Below are 23,640 nucleotides of genomic sequence, written 5' to 3' on the forward strand. Positions count from 1 at the left end.
TAAGGGTATATATGAAGTATTTTCTCATTTTATTCTGTTGAGCAGCTGAACCCCTTTTCTGCGAATGGTTTTAATTTTCAAGAGAGACTCAGGGAAATGTACCTCCCAAAGCAAAACTGACTGTGTAGGGGATTATGATTGTGTCTCCAATCATAAGTAAACAACTTATATGTTCAAGACATGGATGTCAAAAAAATTCACACAGAGTGAAGCTTGAGAGGTGAATGTTGATATCCACGTCGAGAACACAAAATAAGAATTATGATCAGACTTGATAATGGAGCATTGTCATGCAGTACTGCTTACAGAAAAAAGTGTATTAGGTACCCAAACTGTTTTACAGCTTTGAATGCAGTGAAGCACTCAGCTGAACCACGCAGGCAGTGGAGAGAAGCGAAGTGTCCCTCTGAAGAACAGACGTCTTTAAAAGCTGTCATGCTTCTGTTTTTTTTCTGTATCTGACACAGGAGTTTAACAGGTTTTAAAGTTGTTTAGCTTTTGCTGCTGTTCTGTGATGGTTGGCACTGGCCACTGTTGCACTGTAACACAAGAATAAAATGTAACAGCACTGAGAGCTACTCAACTAAAGCTTGTTAAGCACGTTTCTGAAGTTAGGAAGGTGCTTAACAAACCTACCTCTTTCCATTTTTCGAGCATGATTGTCAAACTCCGTGTTTTACTGTATATTTACACTTGTCTGATATAACCGAATGTAAGTAAAGTAGTGGCTATGTATTTCACTTGCAGAGGAGCTAAAAGTAGAACAGTAGGCCATTGATCATGGGAACAGTAAGTGTAACTGGTGAAATTGCAGTAGTGGGGTGAGGTGCAATCAACTATAAACAAAAGGAGAAATCATGGGTCTTGGAAAGTCGGATTCAGCACTGAAAGCCTGCAGTGGCATTGTAGTGTGAAGCTGTAGCTGAATTTGAAGCAGGAGCTGCTGCTACCTGATTATATCAAGAAGTTTGTAAGGCGTAAATGGCTTTCACTGTTCTCTGTCTTTTCATGCAGGGTTCTTCTGCATCTTGTCTGAGCGGGGTTTTTCATATTGTTTGACTAGTTTTTCATACAAGCAGGCTGGAAGGATGTACTGAAGATGACTGACACACTGCAGCTGGCAGAGAGCTGGATCAGCAGTGTGTCTAAAGCGAGGTCACTGTCGCAGGTAGAGAGCTGGAGCAGCAGTGTGTTTAAAGTGGGGACACTGTAGCAGGTAGAGACGTGGATCAGTGTGTCTAAAGTTGGGATACTACAGTAGGTACAGAACTGGATCAGCAGAGTGTCTAAAGTGGGGACACTGCAGCAGGTAGAGAACTGGATCAGCCGTATGTCTAAAGGGGGACACTGCAGCAGGTAGAGAATCAGATTAGCAGTGTGTGTCTAAAGTGTGGAGTAGCAGCAGAAAGCTTTGCTTCCATTTTGGGTCCTTTCTTCACTTTACCAAGCCCTGCTGTCTAGAAGTTTCAGCCAAGGCAAGAAGAGGTTGTGGGCAGCTGGGTAGTTGTCCTTGCCATGGAAAACTGAAATTTTAGGTGAAAGGGAGGTAAGGGTGCAAATATACAGCTATGATGTTGATGCAAATCTTGCAGAGCGGAAACAGGAGCACGACAGGTTTATAAAGGGACAATTCTGCAGATACACCATCTTAAAGAAGAGGAAGCATTGTGCCCTCAACATGTATCTTGGAGATGACATTTATGTTGTGGGACTACTAACAGATGAAATCAAGGAATCTGATCCCATGGGTGTAAATTATGGTGAGAGATCTTCACCTGCTGCAGCCTAACATTTTGACTTCCTAGAAGTTTTGTTACCGTAGACTGTCTAGTTTTTCTCTGCCTAAAGGTTGTTAATGTATTTGTGACTGAAGTGTCTTGAGAGACCATGACAGGGAAGAGGTAAAAGAGTATTTTCATTGTAATTGTGCATAATATAAAATTTGAGGTTACAAGCTATCACAAGCTGCCGTGACAGCAGATTGTTTAGAGTTCACAGTGTCTAGTCACAGTCTCAGCCACATACAGTTGCTATTGGAGTATACCAGGAGTCATCTGTACTGGGTCGCATGCTTTTTACCATACTTATCAATGCCATACGTTTTGGTTTTCTGTAACTTCGCATTTCACTTTTTACACATGCTATGGCTTTCTCTTGCTGTCAGTGACAGTTGACTAACAAAAGAACTTCAAAATTATGTTATACTGATTCACTTTCCATGGACTTAGTGTTAATATCAATAAAGCTAAGTCCGTGTTGTTTTGGAGACGAAAGAAACTTAACCCATATCAATTTAGACTGATTCTGTCAGGTTCAACCAGAGAAATATTTGAGACTTTTCATACCTACAGGTCCATAGACACATGTTTGGACCCTGCATTAATATTCACCTTCTATTTTAAAAGACAATCTAAGGTCCACTCAGAAGCAGCCATAATCAAGCTGTTTTTATTAAATGTAAAGCTAGAAGTGCACTTGATCGAGGAGTGCTTCTGGCATCCCTTGCAAATTCTGTCCCATTCTGTATCACTTCCTTTTCCTTCACCCTAAGAGCTTTTAACATTGATGCGAACAGTGCTTGGAGATTTATAGCAAACTAACTTGGGAGGGAACCCGGAGTGTGAAATTGATAGTAGAGAAATTGATATTGGGTTGGTTCAGAAATAAAACTTGCCTTGCCTTTCCTTGGTTAGGGAAGTTTAACTTTAAGTGAAATTCAGAAATACTCCACTCTTCCTGTGCAGCTGATTTGAACCTCTTTTTACCAGTCTTTTCACTAAATACTAATTCCAAAGCTTTTGGTTTCAGTTCGGTTTAGTTTTGGTTTACTCAGTGTTTGAAATTGACTTCCTTTACCTTATGATGCTATGCCTTACGTATATGATCAATCATTCCAAACCAAATTTAAGGCCCAACTGATGGGTAATGCAAAGTGCTGTTGAGTAGCTTAGTATATGTTATTTCTGAAGACTCCCTGTGCACACACATATGGTAGTCTGATTCTGAACTCTAGGCAAATTATTGATGATGATTGAGCATGTTAGTAGTAACTCCTTGTTTTTTTTGTTGCTTGGCTTATTTAATAGTGGACTATGCAGTGAGGTACTGTTTGTCTGTAACCAGGTCATCATTGAGGAAAAGTTGGTCGATGAAGTCCACTTAGCTGCAAAATTACTTAACTGAATAAACAAGCTGAAGAAATTAACCAGATTACAAGGGCAACATTTGTTAGAGCACAGTACATCTTAAACCTAATTTAACATAATTCTATAATGTATTTGTCTCCTTACAAAATAACTATACTGCCACATACAAATAAAGCACAACTTCCATCTTTTTCACTTTGTGGAGCACTTGTATGCCATTCACTTTCATTAGTGCACATCCATGTCAGGTTTGAATGAACTGTTGTGATATTTTCTGTAGGAATTTATTCCCTGGCTGTTAAATCATTATTAACCTTCACATCTTGTTAACTTAAGATTGCTTGTCCTGTAAATGCCATCACTGTAAGATATTTGTAGTCCTGTTTCCTTTCATTCCCAGTAAGGCTGTACATCTGAGTGTAGGGGGGATTCACAGTTTTCCTGTTTGGTGTCAGACAGCAGTTGATAGACATGAGTATCTGGAAACTTTACATGTCTGACAGTAAAGGGAGGTGAAATACTTGGAGCTGATTTAATTTTTAGACTTTAAGAAGAGCAATTTAATTTAAGCACTGCTTGGAGCTGAGGAAGAAAGGCTTCCTTATACTGTGTTTATAATGTGGGAAAAAGCACAAACTAGAGAATCACTGGTAAAAGGTTTCTGACACTCTTCAGAGATTTTGAAAATAAACTGTAGTTTTGGATATCGTCCTGTTAAGTGATTGAGCAAAATAGCCTGAAAGAGAGGGATATTCTGGGGATGTAAAATGCATTGTGGGAAGGAGAACCTTTTAACACCTTTTTTTAAATTATCACTTAAGACATAGGCAAACGTACATTAACAGAAATCATTTTTACATTTAAATACAATATACATCACATATATTTTCTTTGCTATCATCAGTCAATATTACAAAAAAATTTGCTGAATTCCTGCCTTCCCTTAAACCTCACTGCTTCTCTTCCTGAACATTATTCTGCATGTATTGTTTCACAGTTTCCATTACTTCTATGTAATTTGCTTCTTTTTTCTAAAGATCCCTCTTCTAGTTCTTTTCTCTCTTTTTTTATAATATTGAATTACTCAAATACAATTGTTGTAGACTTTGATTTCCATTTTCTAGTAATAGCTTTTTTGGCAGCCAGCACAATTAAATTTAAGGCCTTACTATGTCTAGGCAGTTCAGATCCTGTATCCCAGCTCAAACTAATCATATCCTTATTTACAACAATTTTCTCACCCAGTATTTCTGATAGCACATTTTAAAAATTTCCTACAAAATACTCTTAATTCATTGCTTTCCCAAAACATATGTTACCAGTTCCCTCTTTCTTCTCCATCACACCTCTAACATTTCCTATCTACCTGAGGAAACATTCTTTGAAGTCTGCTTGGGGTATAAAAAATGACCTATGCTAACACTTCTAAGCAAAGATCTTAAACCTTCTCAACTTGGTTGCATACTTGGGAACCATACATATGTCTTCCCATTGATTTTGTAAATTGCTTTTCCACTCTTTCTTACTAGTTTTCTAACCTACTCTGATTCTTATAGTTATCAAGAAATATTGAATGTGCCGCACTAATTATCACTTTAACAGCTGCTTTTGTCGTAGAGTCAACTAAAAATACTACCAGTGTGTGTCTTTCACTTAAAATTCCTCTCTTTTTCTCTTTGCCTTCCCTAGCAGGGCTTGATAGGCAGCCTGTAGCCTGCAATCCAGTTGTCTTCTTGGCCTCATCCCACTCTTATCTTTCCTGCTTGAGTTATTTGCTCCCAATATCTTGGTTCCTTTGCCAGGTTTTCCCATTAAATTCCAGCCCCCTCTTACCTATTTTCAGTGCCCCCACTTGCAGTAATCCCTATTGGCAAAGTCTCCTTTCTCTATTCTGGTATTGGCTTAGTTCTTTGTATACTTTCTGCTACTTTATGAATATGATATTCTGTATGGTGGTTGTTTTTCTCCCTAAGGATCTGCATCCGAAATCCCATTCTCTTTCACTCTCTCTCCGTTTCTTGAACTTCCCCTTGCTTCATCATCATTCCTTTCTACTTTGAGTTATAACCATCTGCTTGTCTTATGTATATGTGCCTTAACTATGCAGCTCTAAAATATCCCTTCAAGTCAAGTTAACCCAAACTTTTCTTTTATTAGAAGGATCAACTTATCCAACTTACCTCTTGTCCTCTTTTCCTCCCAGGTAAATTCCTTCACTCATTATTGTGCACAACTTCTCCTTGGGTGATAAAAGTATACCTGGACCATATATGATACTAAAGGGACTAAAAGCATTTTCATTACTTGTATGATGTTCTTCGTGTTTCACTGTTGCAGTCATTACATTTGGGTAATCTGCTGGCAGGTTGCCCTCAGTTGGCCTGAATAACAAAGTCTTGGGTCCTGCGTCAGTTGCTGTCTCCTCTTCCATGATGTCAGGTCGTCAGGGGTATAAAACATGCAGCCGACACCATTTTATTCAGTCTGTCTTGCCGCGCGGTGCCCGAAGTAGAAGCAGTTCGCAAGTGCCGGTCGGCCGACTCCTGAAATTTTCGCATTCGAGTTTCAGAACCGAAGACTTCAGACTAAAGCTAAGTACCCCATTGGGGAAACTTTTTCTTGCTCCTTACCGATGTCAGTAAAAGTTAATTGCATTACTTGTGGGAAGCAAATACCTCATAAGGATTTTCATTTGTAATATATTCCTTGCCTAGGCCCAGATCACAACATGCCTTGCTGTCACTAGATTTAACCAACGCACTATTAAGCGTCGGTATATTTTTGCTTCTAAATATTTTGGTTCAAGATTAATTATCCTGAAATGTCGTCAGTTAGCAATCTGACTACCGGAGTTCACAAAAAACGCAAAGAAAAAGAGACAGACCGTCTAGGTCCAAAACCGACGACGAAGCTTCTCCTAAGCCAGTCACCGGTTCGCTGGTACTCAGTGAGGTGCTTTCGCAGCCCCTGATACCCACTACTTTTGAGTCGCAGACCTCTACCGAGACCCATTCTGAGTCCGGTATGCCGCGAGTTTCTCAGTATTGAACCCGCGGATGTCTCTCCCTTAGATGGGTCCAGAGCCGCTGAGCAGGCACCGGCTTCTGAGGGTGTTTTTAGGCCTCAACATTTTTATATTAAACCGACGCCAGACTCAAAAACAAGGTCAAAAACATCTTCTATGTTTAAAAAACTGATGCATGAGCCACGTGCTCAGTCCCCTATGCATAAAAAACAGATTATCGAAATGTCTGAGGATTTAATTACCTTGAACAGGGGTTCCCAACCCCCCCTGCTAAGATGCCTAGGCAAGGCACTGATTATGAATCTTCAGATCAGGTTTCCATTTCTTCTGATTCCTCTTCTGATCAGTAATTTTCTATTCCACCATATGAGGATTCTGATGCAGAAGAATCCATCCCATCTGCATCAACTCCTGAGGATTACTCTTTTGGAGAGACTTTGCATACTTTAAGGGAACACTTTCATTGGGAGAGTCAGGACTTCTCTGAATCAAAAAAGTGGCTTAGGGATTTCCTTCTTCCTCAGCATAGGCCTTTGGCAATACCTCCTGTAATAGACATTGTTGATGATGTGTTTTCGGAATCAAGTATGGCTCCTGATTCCCTGCCTCCAGCTCCTAGCAAGCCAGACAGATATTACAAGGTTCCTGACTCCACCAAATTTATATTCAAAAATCCTGCTGCTGATCCTGAGACTATTTCCTCAGGGTCCCAAGGGTGTAAAGGCCTCTACAGCCAAAAGTCCTACCCCCTCTGACAGAGATTCCAGGGAGCTGTATAGATGGGGGAAAAAAGGTTTATACGTCTGCAACCTTGGCAATCAGGGCCTTAAACTGCCAGTTTCATATGCTTAAATATCAACAGCATGTTATGGGCTTAATGAAACTGAAAATGATGTTGATTTCTGATTGTGTGGAAAATAGAGTTACAGGAATTACTGCATTCAGCAGAACAGGTTGGAAAGCATACTTTGCAATCTGGTTTTGATTCCTTGGAGGCCTCTTGTAGGGCCGCCGTTACTGGATCTGTGATTAGAAGGCATGCTTGGCTCAGGGAGCAAAATCTGCCTGATCATGTTAAAGCTAAATTGCTGGATGCCCATTTGCAGCATGATACTCTGTTTGGTAATAAGGCAGAAGAGGTTTTAAAGAAAATGGAAGACAAAGCTAAATCTATGCAAACTGTATAAGGTTTCTTGCAAGTGCAGCCACCCTGGTTCAGTAGACACTGGCTTACTAAAAATTGGTCCTTTCCCATGTCCAGCAGAGCCACTCAAGGCAAATCCAGGCACTCAAAAGGCTCCAGATACTAATCACAGGGTTCTTACAGGTCAAAGCAATGGGGTGCCTCCACCTCCAAAACTGGAGGAAACAAAGCACAACCCTACAGTAAGCAGTCTGAATGGCTTTCCTTTACCATCGCCAAGCACTTACCTTTTGGCAGCCCCATTGGGGGAAAACTAGCACTTCATTCTCAAGATTGGCAGTTAATTAGCGAGGACAAATGGGTACTAAACATAGTATCCCAGGGGTACAGATTTCATTTCCGTACTTTGCCAATTCCAAACGGATGGCCGGATCTGCCACAAAACCAGTGGGCAGAGGCCCAGAAACAAGTCATGCCCCTCATGGATATGGGGGCTATTCAACCGGTACCAGAAAAGGAAAAAGGACAAGGTTTTTATTCAAGACTTTTCCTGGTACCCAGAAAAGACAATTCATGGTGTCCAGTACTGGACTTATTGATTTTGAAAACATTCCTGGACATTCCAAAATTCAAAATGCTGACTTTACAACAGCTACTGCCTATGCTAGGCAGGAATGCTTGGTTATTAACTCTAGACTTAGAGGCATACCTGCATATCCCAATAAGGGAATCATGCAGAAAATACCTCCGCTTCAAAGCAGGTTTTTTGCATTACCAATTCTCTGCACTGTCCTTTGGCTTATCTACTGTGCCCAGGGTCTTTGCAAAGTGCCTGGCACCAGTAATTGCATTCTGCAGACAAAGAAGCATTCAAATGTATCCTTATCTGGACGACTGTCTCATTCAAGCAGAGGACAAGGACACTTCTTCAACATCTTGCGTTTTGTAAAAAGGCTTCTAGCATGCCTAGGGTACACCATAAATGAAAAGAAATCACAACTGGTACTCTCTCAAATAATTACATTCCTGGGTGCAAGCTTGAATACAACTGCCTAGATGGCTTACCTTACGCCAGACAAACAAAGGCAACTGACAACATACTTCAAACAAATGGCAACAAAAACCCAGTTATCTGCAAGACAAATTCTGCAGGCTTTGGGGTTCATGGCATCCTGCATTCTACTAATTCCATATGCGAGACTGCATATGAGGAAACTTCAATGGTACCTAAAACGTCTATGGAGTTAACATTGTCACAGTCTGGAAACAATGATTCCTCTCATTCCCTGCCTACAACAGGAGTTTCTTTGGTGGGCAGAGACATGTCACCAAAACAAGGGACTGTCATTCACTCTACCCCCTGCCACCCAAACCCTAACTACAGACGCATCACACTATGCTTGGGGGCCCACCTGGCGGGGAGATGCATTCAGGGCAAATGGAGCCCAAATCAAATGCATCTGCATATCAACCAGAAAGAGATGCTAGCTGTTCAGAATGCTCTGACAGCCTTCAAGGACTTACTTCATCCAGGACAACTACTGATAAAGACGGACAACACCACAGTTATGTGGTAGATAAACAAGCAGGGGGGTGCACATTCCTACCCCTTTTGCAGACTAGCCATGGCCTTGTGGAACACAGCCTTGACTTACCAAATACATCTTCAAGCTCAATTCCTGCCAAGAAAACAAAATACTCTGGCAGACGACCTAAGCAGAAATCTTATGGACCCGCACAAATGGAAACTGGATCCACAAATCTTCAGCATGTTACACAGAAATGGGGGAGCCCAGACATAGATCTATTTGCCTCTCCCTAAAATTATCAGTTGGACAAATTCTGCACAAGAACTCATCTCAAAAAAGCATGGAAAGTGGATGCCCTATCCTTCAGCTGGAAAAACCTGTCAGTCTATGCCTTTCCCCCCACTGCCACTACTCTCCAAGGTCTTACTAAAAGTCAGACAGGAAAAACCAAAAATGATGCTAGTTGCTCCGGACTGACCTCGCCAGCACTGGTACCCACTTCTAAGGAATATGTCTCAACTTCTTCCATGTTACTTGCCTCAAATACCTCATCTACTGTCTCAGCAGAACAGTCAAATTCTGCACACTCAGCTCCAAACTCTGAATATTGCAGCATGGCTGATCAAGTAATTATTCAAACACCACCTCTCAGTAAATCTGTGATGGATGTCGTTTTGGAAGCCAGAAGGCCTAGTACTAGAAAATCTTATGCTGATAAATAGAATAGATTCTGTGCTTGGAACCAAGCACAAGGAACAGACACAGCAGAGCCCAGTATTCCTCAGATTTTACAATATTTGACTGAGATGCTTGATGAGGGCCCATCCTTTTCTTCAATAAAAATCCATGCCTCTGCCATCTCGGCTCATTACAACACAGAGCCTCCCCTCTTTTCTCATCATCTGCTTAAACAGTATCTTAGAGGGGCCAAAAATTTAAGGCCTCCCAGAAGATCACCAGCTCCTGCATGGAACCTCAATTTTATGCTGGAAAAACTCACCCTGCCACCTTTTGAACCAGCAGCTACTGCGGATATAAAATTTCTATCTTGGAAAACAGCTTTTCTCTTGGCAGTCACTTCAGCAAGAAGGGTTTCGGAACTACAGACTCTCATGACAGTGGAGCCTTTTATTATATTTTACCCAGACAGTGTGTCCCTCAGGACCAAGCCTTCTTTTATGCCTAAGGTGGTATCCATTGTGACTCTTAACCAGACCATTCACCTGCCAACATTTTACCCAAATCCGCAGAACAAGGGGGAGCGGATTCTGCATTCATTGGACTTACACAGACAACTAAGATTCTACTTAAACAGGACCAAATCTGTAAGAAAGTCTGAGCAACTACTGGTAGCATTTGCTGCAGGGTCAGAGGGGAATGCTATATCAAAGCAGACTATGTCTAAGTGGATAAACCACTGCATTCGTTTCTGCTACTTGCTCCATGGTAAACCTGTGCCCAAGGGGATCAGATCACATTCCACCAGGGCTGCCTCTACTTCAGCAGCTTTTCTCAGAGAGGTTCCAACCAAAGACAATCTGGAAGCTGCTACTTGGAGCTCTGTTCATACCTTCACAAAGCATTATCATTTACCTCTCTTCTCCAAATCCAGGGCAGGCTTTGCCACTGCAGTTCTGCAGGGCCTTATAGCCGCTCCTAATGCTGTTTAGTTCCATCCTCCCATCCACAGCTTTGGGATTCTACCCAAATGTAATGACCAACAGTGAAACACAAAGAACATAGTACAGTTGTGTACACTTACCATAAATGTAGATGTTCAAGTGTATTCACTGTTGCAGTCCGGGTTACCCACCCGCCATCCCCCTTTCTATACCTTTTCTTTCCTTCACTATACACTAAAGCCTTTGTATTTATATATATATTTTTTTTTTGCTCCCCATTTGGGGGGGGCACCTGACATCTGAGGCAAGAAAAACTGATTAAAATGGCGTTGCTGCATGTTTTATACCCCTAACGACCTGACGTCATGGAAGAAGAGACTGCAACCAACGCAGGACCCAAGACTTTGTTGTTCAGGCCGACTGAGGGCAACCTGCCACAGATTACCCCCAAATGTAATGACTGCAACAGTGAATGCACTTGAACATCTACATTTATGGTAAGTGTACACAACTGTACTTTTACATTCCATGCTAATATGGGCAGCATAGCCATCATGGTAAGAAGCTATTTTCCCACCTATTATACATGACAGTTTTTTTGAATGTGTATTTCCAGCTTTTGTGTTACATACATATACTAGTGTTTGGCCGGCTGATCTTTTGTACAGTTGTTTCTTCTCCTCTCCATTTGAACCTATGTCCCATTTTCAAGTCTTTTTGTTTTAATGAAAACATTCAAACAAAAAAACTTAATAGAAAACACTGCATTCCCTATTCACTTGGAACAAACACACAAAACTATGTCCATCTTCAAAATATCAGGTTTAACCATCCACAAAGGAACAATTTTCCCAAATTGATGGCTATACCTACAGGCATTATGTAACCTAACATTAATGGTTCTCCATGCTAAAGTGCATGCTACAGCCTGTATTCCCACTTTCACTGGTTGCTGTCTTCTCTTTTCTGGCTTCTCTTCCCCTCCCAGATATGAAAAACAGGTTGTATGCTTTGAGAAAACTTAAATTTCAGCCCTAAGAAAAAGTGCACTGGCTGTCTTTAAATAAAGCTAAATTGTACACTGTTATGTTAACTGTATTAAAGTATTAAGGCTGCTATGGAGGTTCTTGCCTCTTATTCACTTCCTAATATTTCAAACATTTTTTCCACTGAACTGTTTGTCATTATATATTTATATTGTGCATTTCTGTCGGCAAAGAATACTCAGAATTCTCAAGATTAACTGCTCGCACCTGCAGACCGCTCATCTCCAAGACAATATACTCCGCAAGGACTTTTTGTAAATTTCACTCAGAAAATAATGCACAGCTGCCCACAGCTGCAAACAACTCCGCTCCACTGAACATTTGCCAGTGGGAAATATTTTCGCAGTTGTAAGAAATTTTGTATTTTCATGGCTTTCATCATTTTGTCTTATTTGTAAAGCCTACATGCTTACAAAAACACTTGTTTACAACCTAAGCCAAAGATGGTAATCTGGCCATTCACCCTTGTACAATAAAAAGAGACAATGTCCTAATTATACATATATAATTATTGCACTTTTATACCCCATCAGCCCAGGATCAAGGCTTATGAACATTAAACTTGCTTTTGTCTAGCCTTTTTTCTCTTGTTATACTATAAAACGTATATTTCCTACAAATAAAATGTGCTTGTTTACTTTAATATCTTTAACACATACAACAGTCACTTAAAAAGACTCCCTCATATTTAAAATTAACAGTCACTTAAAAAGACTCCCTCATATTTAAAATACCCCTGACTGCATACTATAGAAAACTGTTTTACTGTATGTAACATGCAGTTTATATCGTTAAATGTTTTATACAAATACTAATAACACAATCTGTTTTATTTACAATTAGTTTCCACCCTTTTAATGTCCTTCTAAACATTAACAATATAAAGGTGGGTATATGCTTTACAGTCCACCCACAAGTTTAACAATGTCAACAAAAGTCCAGTGTTTTTTAGCCACTTTTTCAAAACTGTGATGAGATACTTTATAGTCTTCCATTTATTTACTAATTTCAGAGTTGTTGGTCTTCTTCATGCTCAACTCCATCCCCCAGCACCAGTCTCTGGTTAAAGTCCAGGGTACTGATGGTTCTTCTAGTCAACTCCTGTGCTTTTTTTCTGTAGCTCGGTCATTTTCCTTTAGAATACTGGAAGATATTTCACTGTCAAAATGTCTATGAACCTTACTGTCAGAAGAATGAGAGGCAGAGCCCCCTTCTACTTGCTGACTCCTTTTTTGTTTAACTTTTTTTTATTTCCTCCTTAGCCTGTTCTGCATCAAAAAATTATTTTGATCCACCAGGAAAAACTTTTTAAGATTAGCTGGATATAGTAGCTTGAATCTTACACCTGCCTCTTGATTGCTGGGAGGAATTTGCATCTCTCCTGCCTGGTGTACAGTGAATAATCATTTTCTACAAACATTCTGCTTGATCCAGTTTTTAATACTTTGCCCTTCTGCTGGTATGACTTCATCTTTGCCAATATAGGCCTTGGCCACTTTCTTAGGGCCAGGTTTAGAACATACACTCAATGTGTCCTTTCAGTTAGTAAATTCTGCTGTGGAACACCACTCCAGTTACTTATTTATGCTTTCATAAAATTAATAGTCTGTTCCTCCCAGTTTCTCTGGTACAGCAGAAAATCACTGCTATTTTTTAAACTGTTCTTCTTGAGAAACCTCATATTCAGCCAGCATTTTCTTCATGTCATCCTCTTGAGTTTTTTTGTAGTTTTATCGGTACATCTAAATGGCATTAAAGCTTCTTTTATTTTTCCGGCCTTTTGTTGATTGAACTGATATATATTCCTTCAGTGTTTCATTTATTTTAATCATCTCTGACTACATTTGATTTATTTTTTCCTCAAAATTACTGGATGCCATCTTTTGAATCAAAATTGAAGCTTGAACTGCTTTTTTCTTGAACAGTTGTAGCATCCTTTCCAGGCAGTGTTTTCTCTTTACCTTTTCTGGTTGATTTTATTTCAGGTTTTCCAAATTTCTTCTTTGCTAGCATCCAGGCAGTGTATTTACTAGCGAATAACTGAATTTTACCAAAAAAAAAAAAAAATTCAGTGGCACTTGTTTTTCTCAGTTTCTGTTTTCACACTCAGAGTGGTTAAGTTATGCCATTTATTAGTTTTCAGTCTTGGAAGTCCTCCTGGGAAGGAGAAACCTTAGTGAAAAAAATGACTTCAGTATGGCTGTTTCTATGAGGCTATTTTTGGGGTAAGGGAAATACTGCTTACAATGTTGTAAGGCATTAATACTGTGTAACACCTCAAGATATGATAAAAATATATATGTTGTTTCAGCTTCTGACCATAGTTGCTATTTAAAGGGCAGGGATGGCAAGATAGTTGAAGACCAGTGTACAATTCCTTCAGCGTTCTTCATCTTACTCTTAGTTGAGATAATGAAACAAGTGTGCATCTACAGCAGTTATAGCATCTGAGCCTCTTCCTAGAAGTGGAATTGCTGTGTGAATGCTATTCCTCGTCCTCATTTTTGGGGTAAGATGGCTTTTGGATGGCCGCTTCATCTTGCTCTTTTTGTCTGACTGTATCATCATAGTAGAAACCTTACTCATTGATTGTATTGTGTTGCTGCTTAGTCAAATCCCTCTCTCATGACCTCAAGAACTTTATTACAGCAGACCTGTCTGTTGCTGGTTACTTTTGTCAATATGATTTTCTTGGTAAAAAGAAAAAATACTAGTGTGGATTGCCATTGCCTTTTCCAGTGGTCCATATTTAGTGTGATCTCCCTGTCGTGACCTGCTTCTTTAGTGGCCCTACCTAGTATAACTTATATCTTCAGTGAGATACACAAACTTCTTCAGTGTGACAATGGACTAGTCCAGAAGGAGCACTAATGGTATAGTCAGAGGAATCACCCATGGTCACCAAGCCATGTTAGACTAGTAGATTTCTTGAATACTAATTATTTTGCAGAAATCCAATAACATGGCTTGGATTAGAGGTCTGGCTAATATAGTTTGACTAATTTATGTTATTGAGTGACCACCGAAGTAGACAAAGGGAGCCTGGTGTAAGTGGTTTGGTAGGACTTCATCAAACCATTGGATGTGGTGTCTTACAGAAAGTTGACCGTGAGGTAAAAGGGTATTATTGTAAGGCCATAGTGGTGAACTGGATAGAAAGCAGTTGAATCAAAAGGTTTCCATTTGAGGGGACCATCCATAGAAAACTAAGCAGTGGAGATTCACACAGTTAAGTATTAAGACTGATCCTGCTTAATTTATTAGTTTTTAGGCATTAAAGTAAGTCTACAGACTGTGGTATACTGCACTGTTATGTGGAATATGGGAGGAGTGGAACTGAAAAAAGCAGAGCAGGGTGAAATTTGGAATGAGTGTCAGCTGGAAGGGAAATGATTCATGGCAAGCTAAACTATATTGTTTCTTGACAAGGGGGTAGAACCCTTGTAAAAAGTTAATTCATTATGAAGTCAGTTGGCTACAGAAGGTGATATATTGTTAAAAATGCAGTATTCACTGAATTTGTTGGAGTAGTCAGACTTCTAGCTTTTCACATTTCATATAACCTCGATACTTTCTGTAAAAAAAATCTTCAGTTACTTAATTTAGTTTTCAAGTACATTTAGTGCTAGTATCTTTCCAAGACTGCCGTTTCTGACGTTTTATCACTTTTGCATACTCATTTCAGCCATTGTGTATGCTTACGTTTAAGCATAGTAACTGTGCAACTCATCTTCTATTGCTTGTATTAACCATTGCTTAGATGGTGTAGTCTTTAAAGGTTTTCCATATTATCTTTTCCTTCCACCTCACTCCTGCACAACAAAGGATGTGCAGCTGAAAAATGCTTTACTAATTGTATCTCTTGCTTGACTATTTTGTGTTGCTGGTAGAGGATACACAGCATTAGAGCCAGCATTACAGTAAGTGTAATTGTAGCCACCAGAACAGGGCTTATTCCTACCATGTCTGCCTCCCAGTCCTACCATATCAATACTGGGATTGTCATAATTTTGTAGTTATTGTCATTAGTATCATCACCGTGTTGATGTGAACGTGAAGAGACTCATTTTGGTCTTTGAAATATTCTGTGTTGTCAGAGAAGCTAGTATTTCTAGTGCATTTTTTTAAGTTGTTCCACAACTTAGTAATACATACTTCTGTGTGTCACTTATCTGGATCTGTGACACATCATAACTAATTTTATCTGACAACTAAAGATTTACCATTAACATAATGTAGCTTCATTATGTTTAATCTTGTAGTATATTTTTGGGGGGTATAATTTGTGTATCTGTTCCTCACAAATGTAGATATTTGTAATGTTGCACTGTGTTTTTGAAAACACTATAAAGTATTTTATGTGTCATGATACAGTAACTGAAAGCTCCAGTCTAGCATGCTTCAAGACCTTGTGTGTTCCTCCCCAGCATCTTCTTTTTCTAGACCCAAGTGAAAACTCTACTAAAGCTGGTCTTTCATTTAGCACTTCTCTATCCATTTCTCTTTGCCTGCACGTTATCAATCCCTGATAGGGAAGGTAATGTGTATCTTGCAGTCCAAACTCCTGCTTTGTCTCATCTCACTCTCCTATCTACTACTCCAGAGTTATTTGCTCCAAGTACCAATACTTGCAGATATCTCTATTGGAAATTCTCCTGCAGTGGCATAGTTCTTAGAATGCTTTCTGAATATAATATTGTGTTCTTGTTACATCCTTGAGGCCTTGCACCCACAGTTGTAGCCACTCTTTATCTCTTGAATTCGCCCCCATTTCTACTTTGATTTTTAGCCTTCTGCTTGAGTTACACATGAGTCTTAACTGTGTAGTTTTAAAATACCTTAGCAAATCAGCTAACCCTAGAATAACTTCTTCTGTGAGGCAAATCAACTTAAACATGCTGTATTCCCATCCCAAAATAAATATATTCAACTCTTTATTATTTGTCATCCATGACATCTTCTCTGGTTAGTAAAAGTGCACTTGACCTCTATATAAGACTAAAGGGAGTAAAACATTTCCATTGCTTGTGTCTTATTCTCCATGACAGTAATCAAGAGCTTCCGGTGTCATCAGAGCAGTACACTATGGTAGACACCTTGTGCAGATCCAGAACAGGCCCACACTGTGGTAGAGACACCTTGTGCAGATCTAGGATAGGCCCTAAGGAATGGATGTTATACTCAGAGGTCTTCTGGGAGGTTATCAACATTCGAAGAGCTTTCCATGTAGATCTGTTTGCATCCATTCACAACAGGCAGCTGAATAAATTCTGCTACTCAACACCTTGCAAAAAGGACTGGAAGATGGTTGCATTTTCCTTCCCATAGGCAGAAATGTTCCTTTATGCTACCCTCCCCCTTTGCTCTGAAAACTAGAGTTATTCATTAAAAGATCCAAAATGACTCTCTAACAGTTATACTAGTAACTCTGTTTTGGCCCAGATAACACTAGTTCTGCCTTCACATTAAAATAACAAGGGCAATTGCAACAACTTCACCCACAGAATGGGGCCCTGCATACAGGACAAGGGGTCACTGATCGCCAGACTCGCATGACTGCTTTAATGATTTAGCATTTTGATTCCACTCAGGCACCTTATCTCTGAAGAAATGCAGCAGGTATTGAAGGAGACCAGAAAACCTGCTACTAGAAAATTGTATTTAGCCAAATGGAAGTGATATTCTGTTTTGTGCCACAAGAGACACCAGGACTGCCCGCTGTAGAGGTGCCACCTGTTATTCAATATCTGTGCAAGTTGCTTAAACTTACAGGATTTTAGGAGTTGGGGTTGGTATAATAGTTAAGGTGTTTACCTCACAGACATAAGATACAGGGTTTGTTTCTCACCTTTGAAAGTAAAATTGGCTAGGCTTAAAATGGCCCACAAGGGCAGCTAGCCTAGTACTTGCCTATGAACTTGAATCTAAATTATGTCCGTCTTACTCATGTAATTAAAATTCATCTTTTAGTCAGTTTAGCTGTTCTGTCTTCTTTCTTAATCCCAGTAAAACATTTTTTGAAAAGGGTTTTACATATCTGTCCACATCAAAAGCAGGTGTCTTCTTAGGATTTCTAAATTTTCTTGGAAGAACTCACTTTCCCTTTTTGAACATGATTTTCAGGTTGTCTCGAAGTTCCTGGCATAGAAAACTGTTTTACTCACTGCTCTGACTTCAACTAGGAGTGTATCTGAGTTGCAAACTCAAATGGCAGCACAACCCTTCTGCTTTTTTATTCATAAGGAACCTTAAGAACTAGCCCTTCATTTGTGCTTAAGGTAGTTTGTGAATTTACTTTACTTTAAACCAGTTAATTCATCTCCCTATGTTCTTTCCTGAAGCAAAAAAAAAAAAAAAAAGAGGAGAGAGAATTCTACATACTTTGGATTTCCACAGGCAGCTCAGTTGCTACATTGACTGAAGTAAAGACTTTAGAGCTTCTGATCAGCTCTTCCATTTCATTTGATGGAAAGAAAAAAGACAAACTGTGCCTGAACAGACAATTTCTAAATGGTTGTGTAATTTTGTCCTTTTTTGTTGCTCTCACTAGAGAAAAATCCTCCCACAGAAGCTCAGAGCTTACTCTATCAGAGCTTTGGCTACTTCTGGCGCATTTTGGAAAGGGGTGGACTCTAGGACCCTTCCAGCACTTTCATGTAAAATTACAACACTGGCTCATTTTCTAGGGTCAGAGTAGGATTTTCTAGGTCTGTTCTCCATGAGCTGCTGGACTCTGACTACCTCTTCCTCCTCCTCCCTGTGTATCGCCCCATACTGCAGCAATGATCTAATTAAGAGTACAGTATATTTGTGTAAGTAAACATACCATCACAATAAATGTTAGAATAGATCACTGTTGCAGTACTAACACCCTCATCCACTTTATCACTTGATCCTTCTAATCCCTGTAGATAGTATTATTTCTCCATCTCTCCTTTGACTAAGGTGGGATTAACTTTGACCAACCCCCATTACTCATTTCTAGAGAGATCATTTTGAGTATAGATCTCATGGATGTTTGACCATATTCTCAGTGTCTCTGCTGTGTTTACTCACCATTTGGTCACTGCAGCAGTCTGGTCTCCATCACCTATGTCTTGGAGTTGTCTCAGGAGTAATCCGTATGATTAGTAGTAACAAATATTAAGTAAACATATATTCTGAACTGTCTGCAAACAGCTACAGTTAACTTTGAGTATGTGTCTACCTGTTTGAGCCAATCTTCATTTTCCCCTGGAGAGCACTGTGCTTTGGCTGTAAGCAGCCCCCCACCACCACCACACACATCTTCCACTTTCTCTTATTCCCTTCTGTTAGCAAATAGTATCCATAACTGATCAATACTGTGTGTTTGTTAATTTAAACTATGACCACAGTAGCCTACTGATACAAGGTTATCCTGTTTTTCCACCTGAGAAATTAAGAAAAGACTTAGTTTCAGAGCAGTCCTTGGTCATTTGTGATTGTTTCTTAACACATACTTGTCTTGCTTTGTGATTGTTTCCAGCCCCTCATACAAGACCCTAACAGGGTCTCTACCCGCTTTGCTCCCCACCCTGCCCCCTATTCCCTCCCGCCCCCAGTGGTCCCACCTTTATTGCACTCAAACCCCTCCCATCTTTCCAATAGCCAACCACAGCGCTAACCCAACACTACCTCCTCCATATTCCCTCTACTTTCACACCTCCTCAACTGACATGTACAAGCATACCTTTCCTTTGCTCACTGCATGCACTCTCCTTGCATATCTTACATCCTACCAAAGCTCCATAATTCCCCCACTTAACCACTACCACTGTACTACTACTCACACCACCACCCATGTCTCACCCATACTCAGCTCCCTCCCACCAGCTCAAGAACCCTCCCAATGCACCCCCACATATTCTACCAACTATATTACTCAAACGTAAATCATCCCTACAACTTAACATAGTAACCCTCCCACCATACCTATTACCCACAGAGCACAATCATAAAGTTTCCATTATAAACAAACACATTCAAAAACTGAGAAAACTAATAATCTCATGCATATCAAAACTAGCCCTAAGTGGACACATCCACCCCAACCCTGGCCCTACCATCTCCAACCCCAATCCTCATAATCAGACTAGAAACCACAACTTCTCCCATATTACAGCCAATAGAAAGCCAAGTGACTTCCTTCTACTAAGCCTAAATATTAGAAGTATATCCAACAAAGTCCATGAACTCCATGCCACCATTGACTTATACTCCCCAGATATTGTCATCCTGACAGAAACCTGGCTAAAGCCTCACATTACCAGTGAGCAAATACTCCCTACAGGTAACGGCATACTAAGAGTAGACCGGTTAAACAAAAAAGGAGGTGGTGTAGCTATAATATTTAAACAGCATCTAAACATCCAGATCTTAAAATCATCAGCTCCACAAATAGGCAATGAAGAAATAATATATACCAACCTCAAAATTAACCAAAACAAAACCATCAACTTAATTGGATGCTACTTCCCACCTGGCCAAAACATCCCTCCACTAGAAAACCTCCTCAGCTGGTCTTCCCACCATCTCCCCCAAGAAACTATCATCTTAGGTGATTTCAATATTGACTGGCAATCCTGTTCTGGCAACAATCCAACCCATCATGTACACCTTCATGGCTTCACCCAACTAGTCCAGTCACCAACAAGGATAAATAAAACCTCCAGCAAGCACACTACCCTGGATTGGATGCTAGTCAGTAAGAACCCCCAGTCATATATAACAGGCTGCTTATCAGATAGCCTCAGTGATCACTCCCCAACATTCCAACTCAAAAAATACCTGTACCAAGCTAAACCTGTCATCTATCGTCAAATACGTAAAAAAATAAACTTTAACCCACTCACATTCATCTCATCCCTCAAAGAATGTAACTGGCATGCTCTGAAGTACCTCAGTCTAGATGACGCAGTTGAATTTTTTAATACTACCTTCCTGAACATCCTTAATTACCATGCCCCCATAAGATTTTCCAGAACCAAAGCACAACCCTCCCCATGGCTACAGAAAACCAGTCAGAAATGAAAAACAGGGATAAAGCCTGAGAGCACTGGTGCAAAACCAAAACCCCCGCAGCTAGACAAACATTCCTAGAACTACGCAATAGAGTCAAAAAGCTAATAAAACAGGACAAATTCCAATACTACCAGTCTGCCCTAGACTCCTCACAACACAGCCCCAAACAATTCTGGTCCTCCATAAACTCCATCCTCCACCCAGGTAAAGTCAGTACCCCTCCTCCTAACATCCCTCACTCCTCAGAAAATATTGCTACCTCATTCAACACACACTTCACCCAAACCATACTATCACTAGCTAAACAACACAACCCTCCCTCCAACCCACACCTTCAACTAGTAATCTCCCCACTGCCTTCTCTTTTTCTCCTGTACCTACCTCCAACATAAAAAACTCTTAACTAAACTTAAACCCACCAAATTAGCAGCAGACAACCTCCCAAGTGAATACCTACAAATCGCAGCTGATGCTCTGGCCTACCCAGTATCCATCTTGATTAACCGATCTCTGTCAGAAAGTTACGTTCCCACATTGTGGAAAGTCTCACATATAATTCCCCTTCACAAAGGCGGACCCTCTGCAGAACTAACCAATTACCGCCCCATAGCTATTCTCTCTCCACTCTCCAAAAGACTAGAGAGATGCATACACTCTCAGGTCTCACACTACCGCCTTACTAACAGGGTAGTGGGTGCGCGGTTGGTCGTTCACAGCAAGAGCAGTCACCGCAAGGTCGGGTTTCTGCTGATTGCCTTTGTGGAGTTTGCATGTTCTTGTGGAGTGTTGTTGTTGTTTTTTCCTCTCCCGGTGGTCTCCCTCCCCACATTACACACACACACATTTGCATTTTTTTTTTCGGCTCTCCGCTGAAAACAGGATCTGTGGAACCTAGTCGGACATTCCCGGTCAACAAATGTTAAATAAATAAATAAATAAAAAAAACTCCTTTCCAGTACTCAGCATGGTTTCCGACCAAACCATAGCACCACCACTGCCTTACTCTCCTTTACTAACACTATCCTTCAGCATAAAAACAATGGCTATCTCTCCTCTGCTACTTTCTTAGACCTATCTAAAGCATTTGACATGGTCCCACACAAACAACTTATCTCTGTCCTCAATAACCTATCCTTCTCACAATCAGTCACCAACTGGTTTCAGAGTTGCCTATCTGACCGCCAACAATCCTTTGTATGGCAGAATGACATATCTCCCCAACTACCTGTCTCCATAGGGGTTCCCCAAGGATCCATCCTTGGACCCCTACTTTTCTCTGTTTACACCAATAATCTAGCCTCTGCCACCAAACATGGCACACTCATCCAATACGCAGATGACTCAACCATCATCTGCTCAGCCCAGTCCCTACCCAAACTGCAAAAAGTCACACAGGAAGCCTTTTCCTCTGTTGAAACATGGTTATCCGATGCCCAATTAATACTCAACCCAAACAAAACTAAACTACTCATCTTCCAACCCACCAAACATACTCAAAACAACTCTCACTTTAACATCACAGGAAAAGACAACACCACTATATACCCAACTGAACACACCAAATTGCTAGGAGTGGAAATAGACAATAAACTAAAATTTGACATTCACATATCCATGACCATAAAAAGTCCACAAAAAACTAGGAGCATTATACAGAAATAAGCAATTTCTCACCAAAGCAGCAAAGATTTCAATAGCAAATTCCCACCTTATCTACACCCTACTTTATGCCTCTCCAGTATATACCAACCTAAGGCAATGTGATCTAAACAAGCTAGAGACCTGCTACAACAAAATCGCCAAATTCGCCACAGGGGCATCCTACCGTAGTCACCACTGTCTCTCACTTGCTGAACTGGGCTGGCTTGAACTCCCTCACCTCCTTCAGTGGTATCAACTCTCACTCGCCCACAAACTAGTAAACCATCCACTAAATGTCCCATCCCTCCAGAATCTACACCAACCCTTCTTTCGTGCCACCAGACCACTAAGATCCAGCAACAAAAATCACTTGCAGATCACTAAAGCCAATAACTCTGCTGGTGAAGCACTATTCTCTTGCGCCATAGCCAAATTATGGAACTCACTCCCACCCACAATTACCTCTGTACCATCATGCACCAACTTCAAAACTTTATTACAAGCGCACCTAAAACATGCTGGCTATGCCCTTGCAACTCCCACTCTAATATCATCCACCCCATCCAACTACTACCTTTCTTTCACCTCCACTAACTACCTTGATGATAGCAAGCTCAGATGCTCATAAGCCTAGTACTTATTATACAGCAGGAACTTCTCATTGTTACATTTGTTAATGCCTGTTATGTACTTCACAGATAAAGATTCTAGTTGTCTACTGATGTACTATGTTCTTCATCTGTAAATATGTTGTAAGTAATTTCTATGTTAAATTGTTAATCGCTATGTAATCCAATGTAACTACTGTCTGTTTATTTTACTGAGGAGCTTTTCTCCCCGGGCCTCCGCTGAAAATGGACCCACGTCCAGTCGGACACTCCCAGTCAACAAATTTAAATAAATAAATAATAAATAAATAAATAAAGTAAAGATGTCCTTCAGGTTAGGTGCTGCACTGATCTCATTTAGAACTGCTACCAGCCTAATAAAGATGGAATTTTTAAGGCATTCAATATCTTTCTTTTAAATGCATTTTATTGTGTTTTAGTATAGTATTACAAAGGAAAGCATATAGACACATAGAATGGACTGTTCTGTTAATGGAGTTGTATAGTCTGTAAATTTGCTGTACAAATATTGTGCCAGTTTGAAACAAAGTGTAAATATTTGAGGGTGAGTAAATAAGGCTCCACTCAAAGCACAGGAGCCATGAGGCAACCACAGAAGTCCTTGACTAAAGAGTAACATCCACAGACTGAACTGTTCATGCAGCAATAGATCTAGAGCTTCTACTCGGGAGCATTTAACACAACTAGCACTTCAGACTGAAACAGAAAAGCCAAATCGCTTCAAATTCCCATACAGGAAGTAGAATCACCAGCACCCTTACTTAACCTCACTTCTGGGGAAAGGGGGAAAAGTGAGTTCTGTAATAACCATCTTGA

At 40.3% G+C, this 23,640-nt stretch overlaps 1 protein-coding gene across 1 annotated transcript in view; it reads right to left on the bottom strand.

The window, feature by feature from the left end:
• MIB2 (MIB E3 ubiquitin protein ligase 2) overlaps positions 1–23,640 on the bottom strand; it is a 1,775,226-nt gene that overhangs the window by 1,174,149 nt on the left and 577,437 nt on the right. The window contains 1 exon segment of the mRNA XM_044061758.1: positions 6,918–6,942. Coding sequence (XP_043917693.1) covers positions 6,918–6,942 — 25 coding nt within the window.

The sequence above is a fragment of the Protopterus annectens genome, chromosome 2.part0, assembly GCF_019279795.1.
Source record: "Protopterus annectens isolate FY-2018-M chromosome 2.part0, PAN1.0, whole genome shotgun sequence".
Lineage (NCBI taxonomy): Eukaryota > Metazoa > Chordata > Ceratodontiformes > Protopteridae > Protopterus > Protopterus annectens.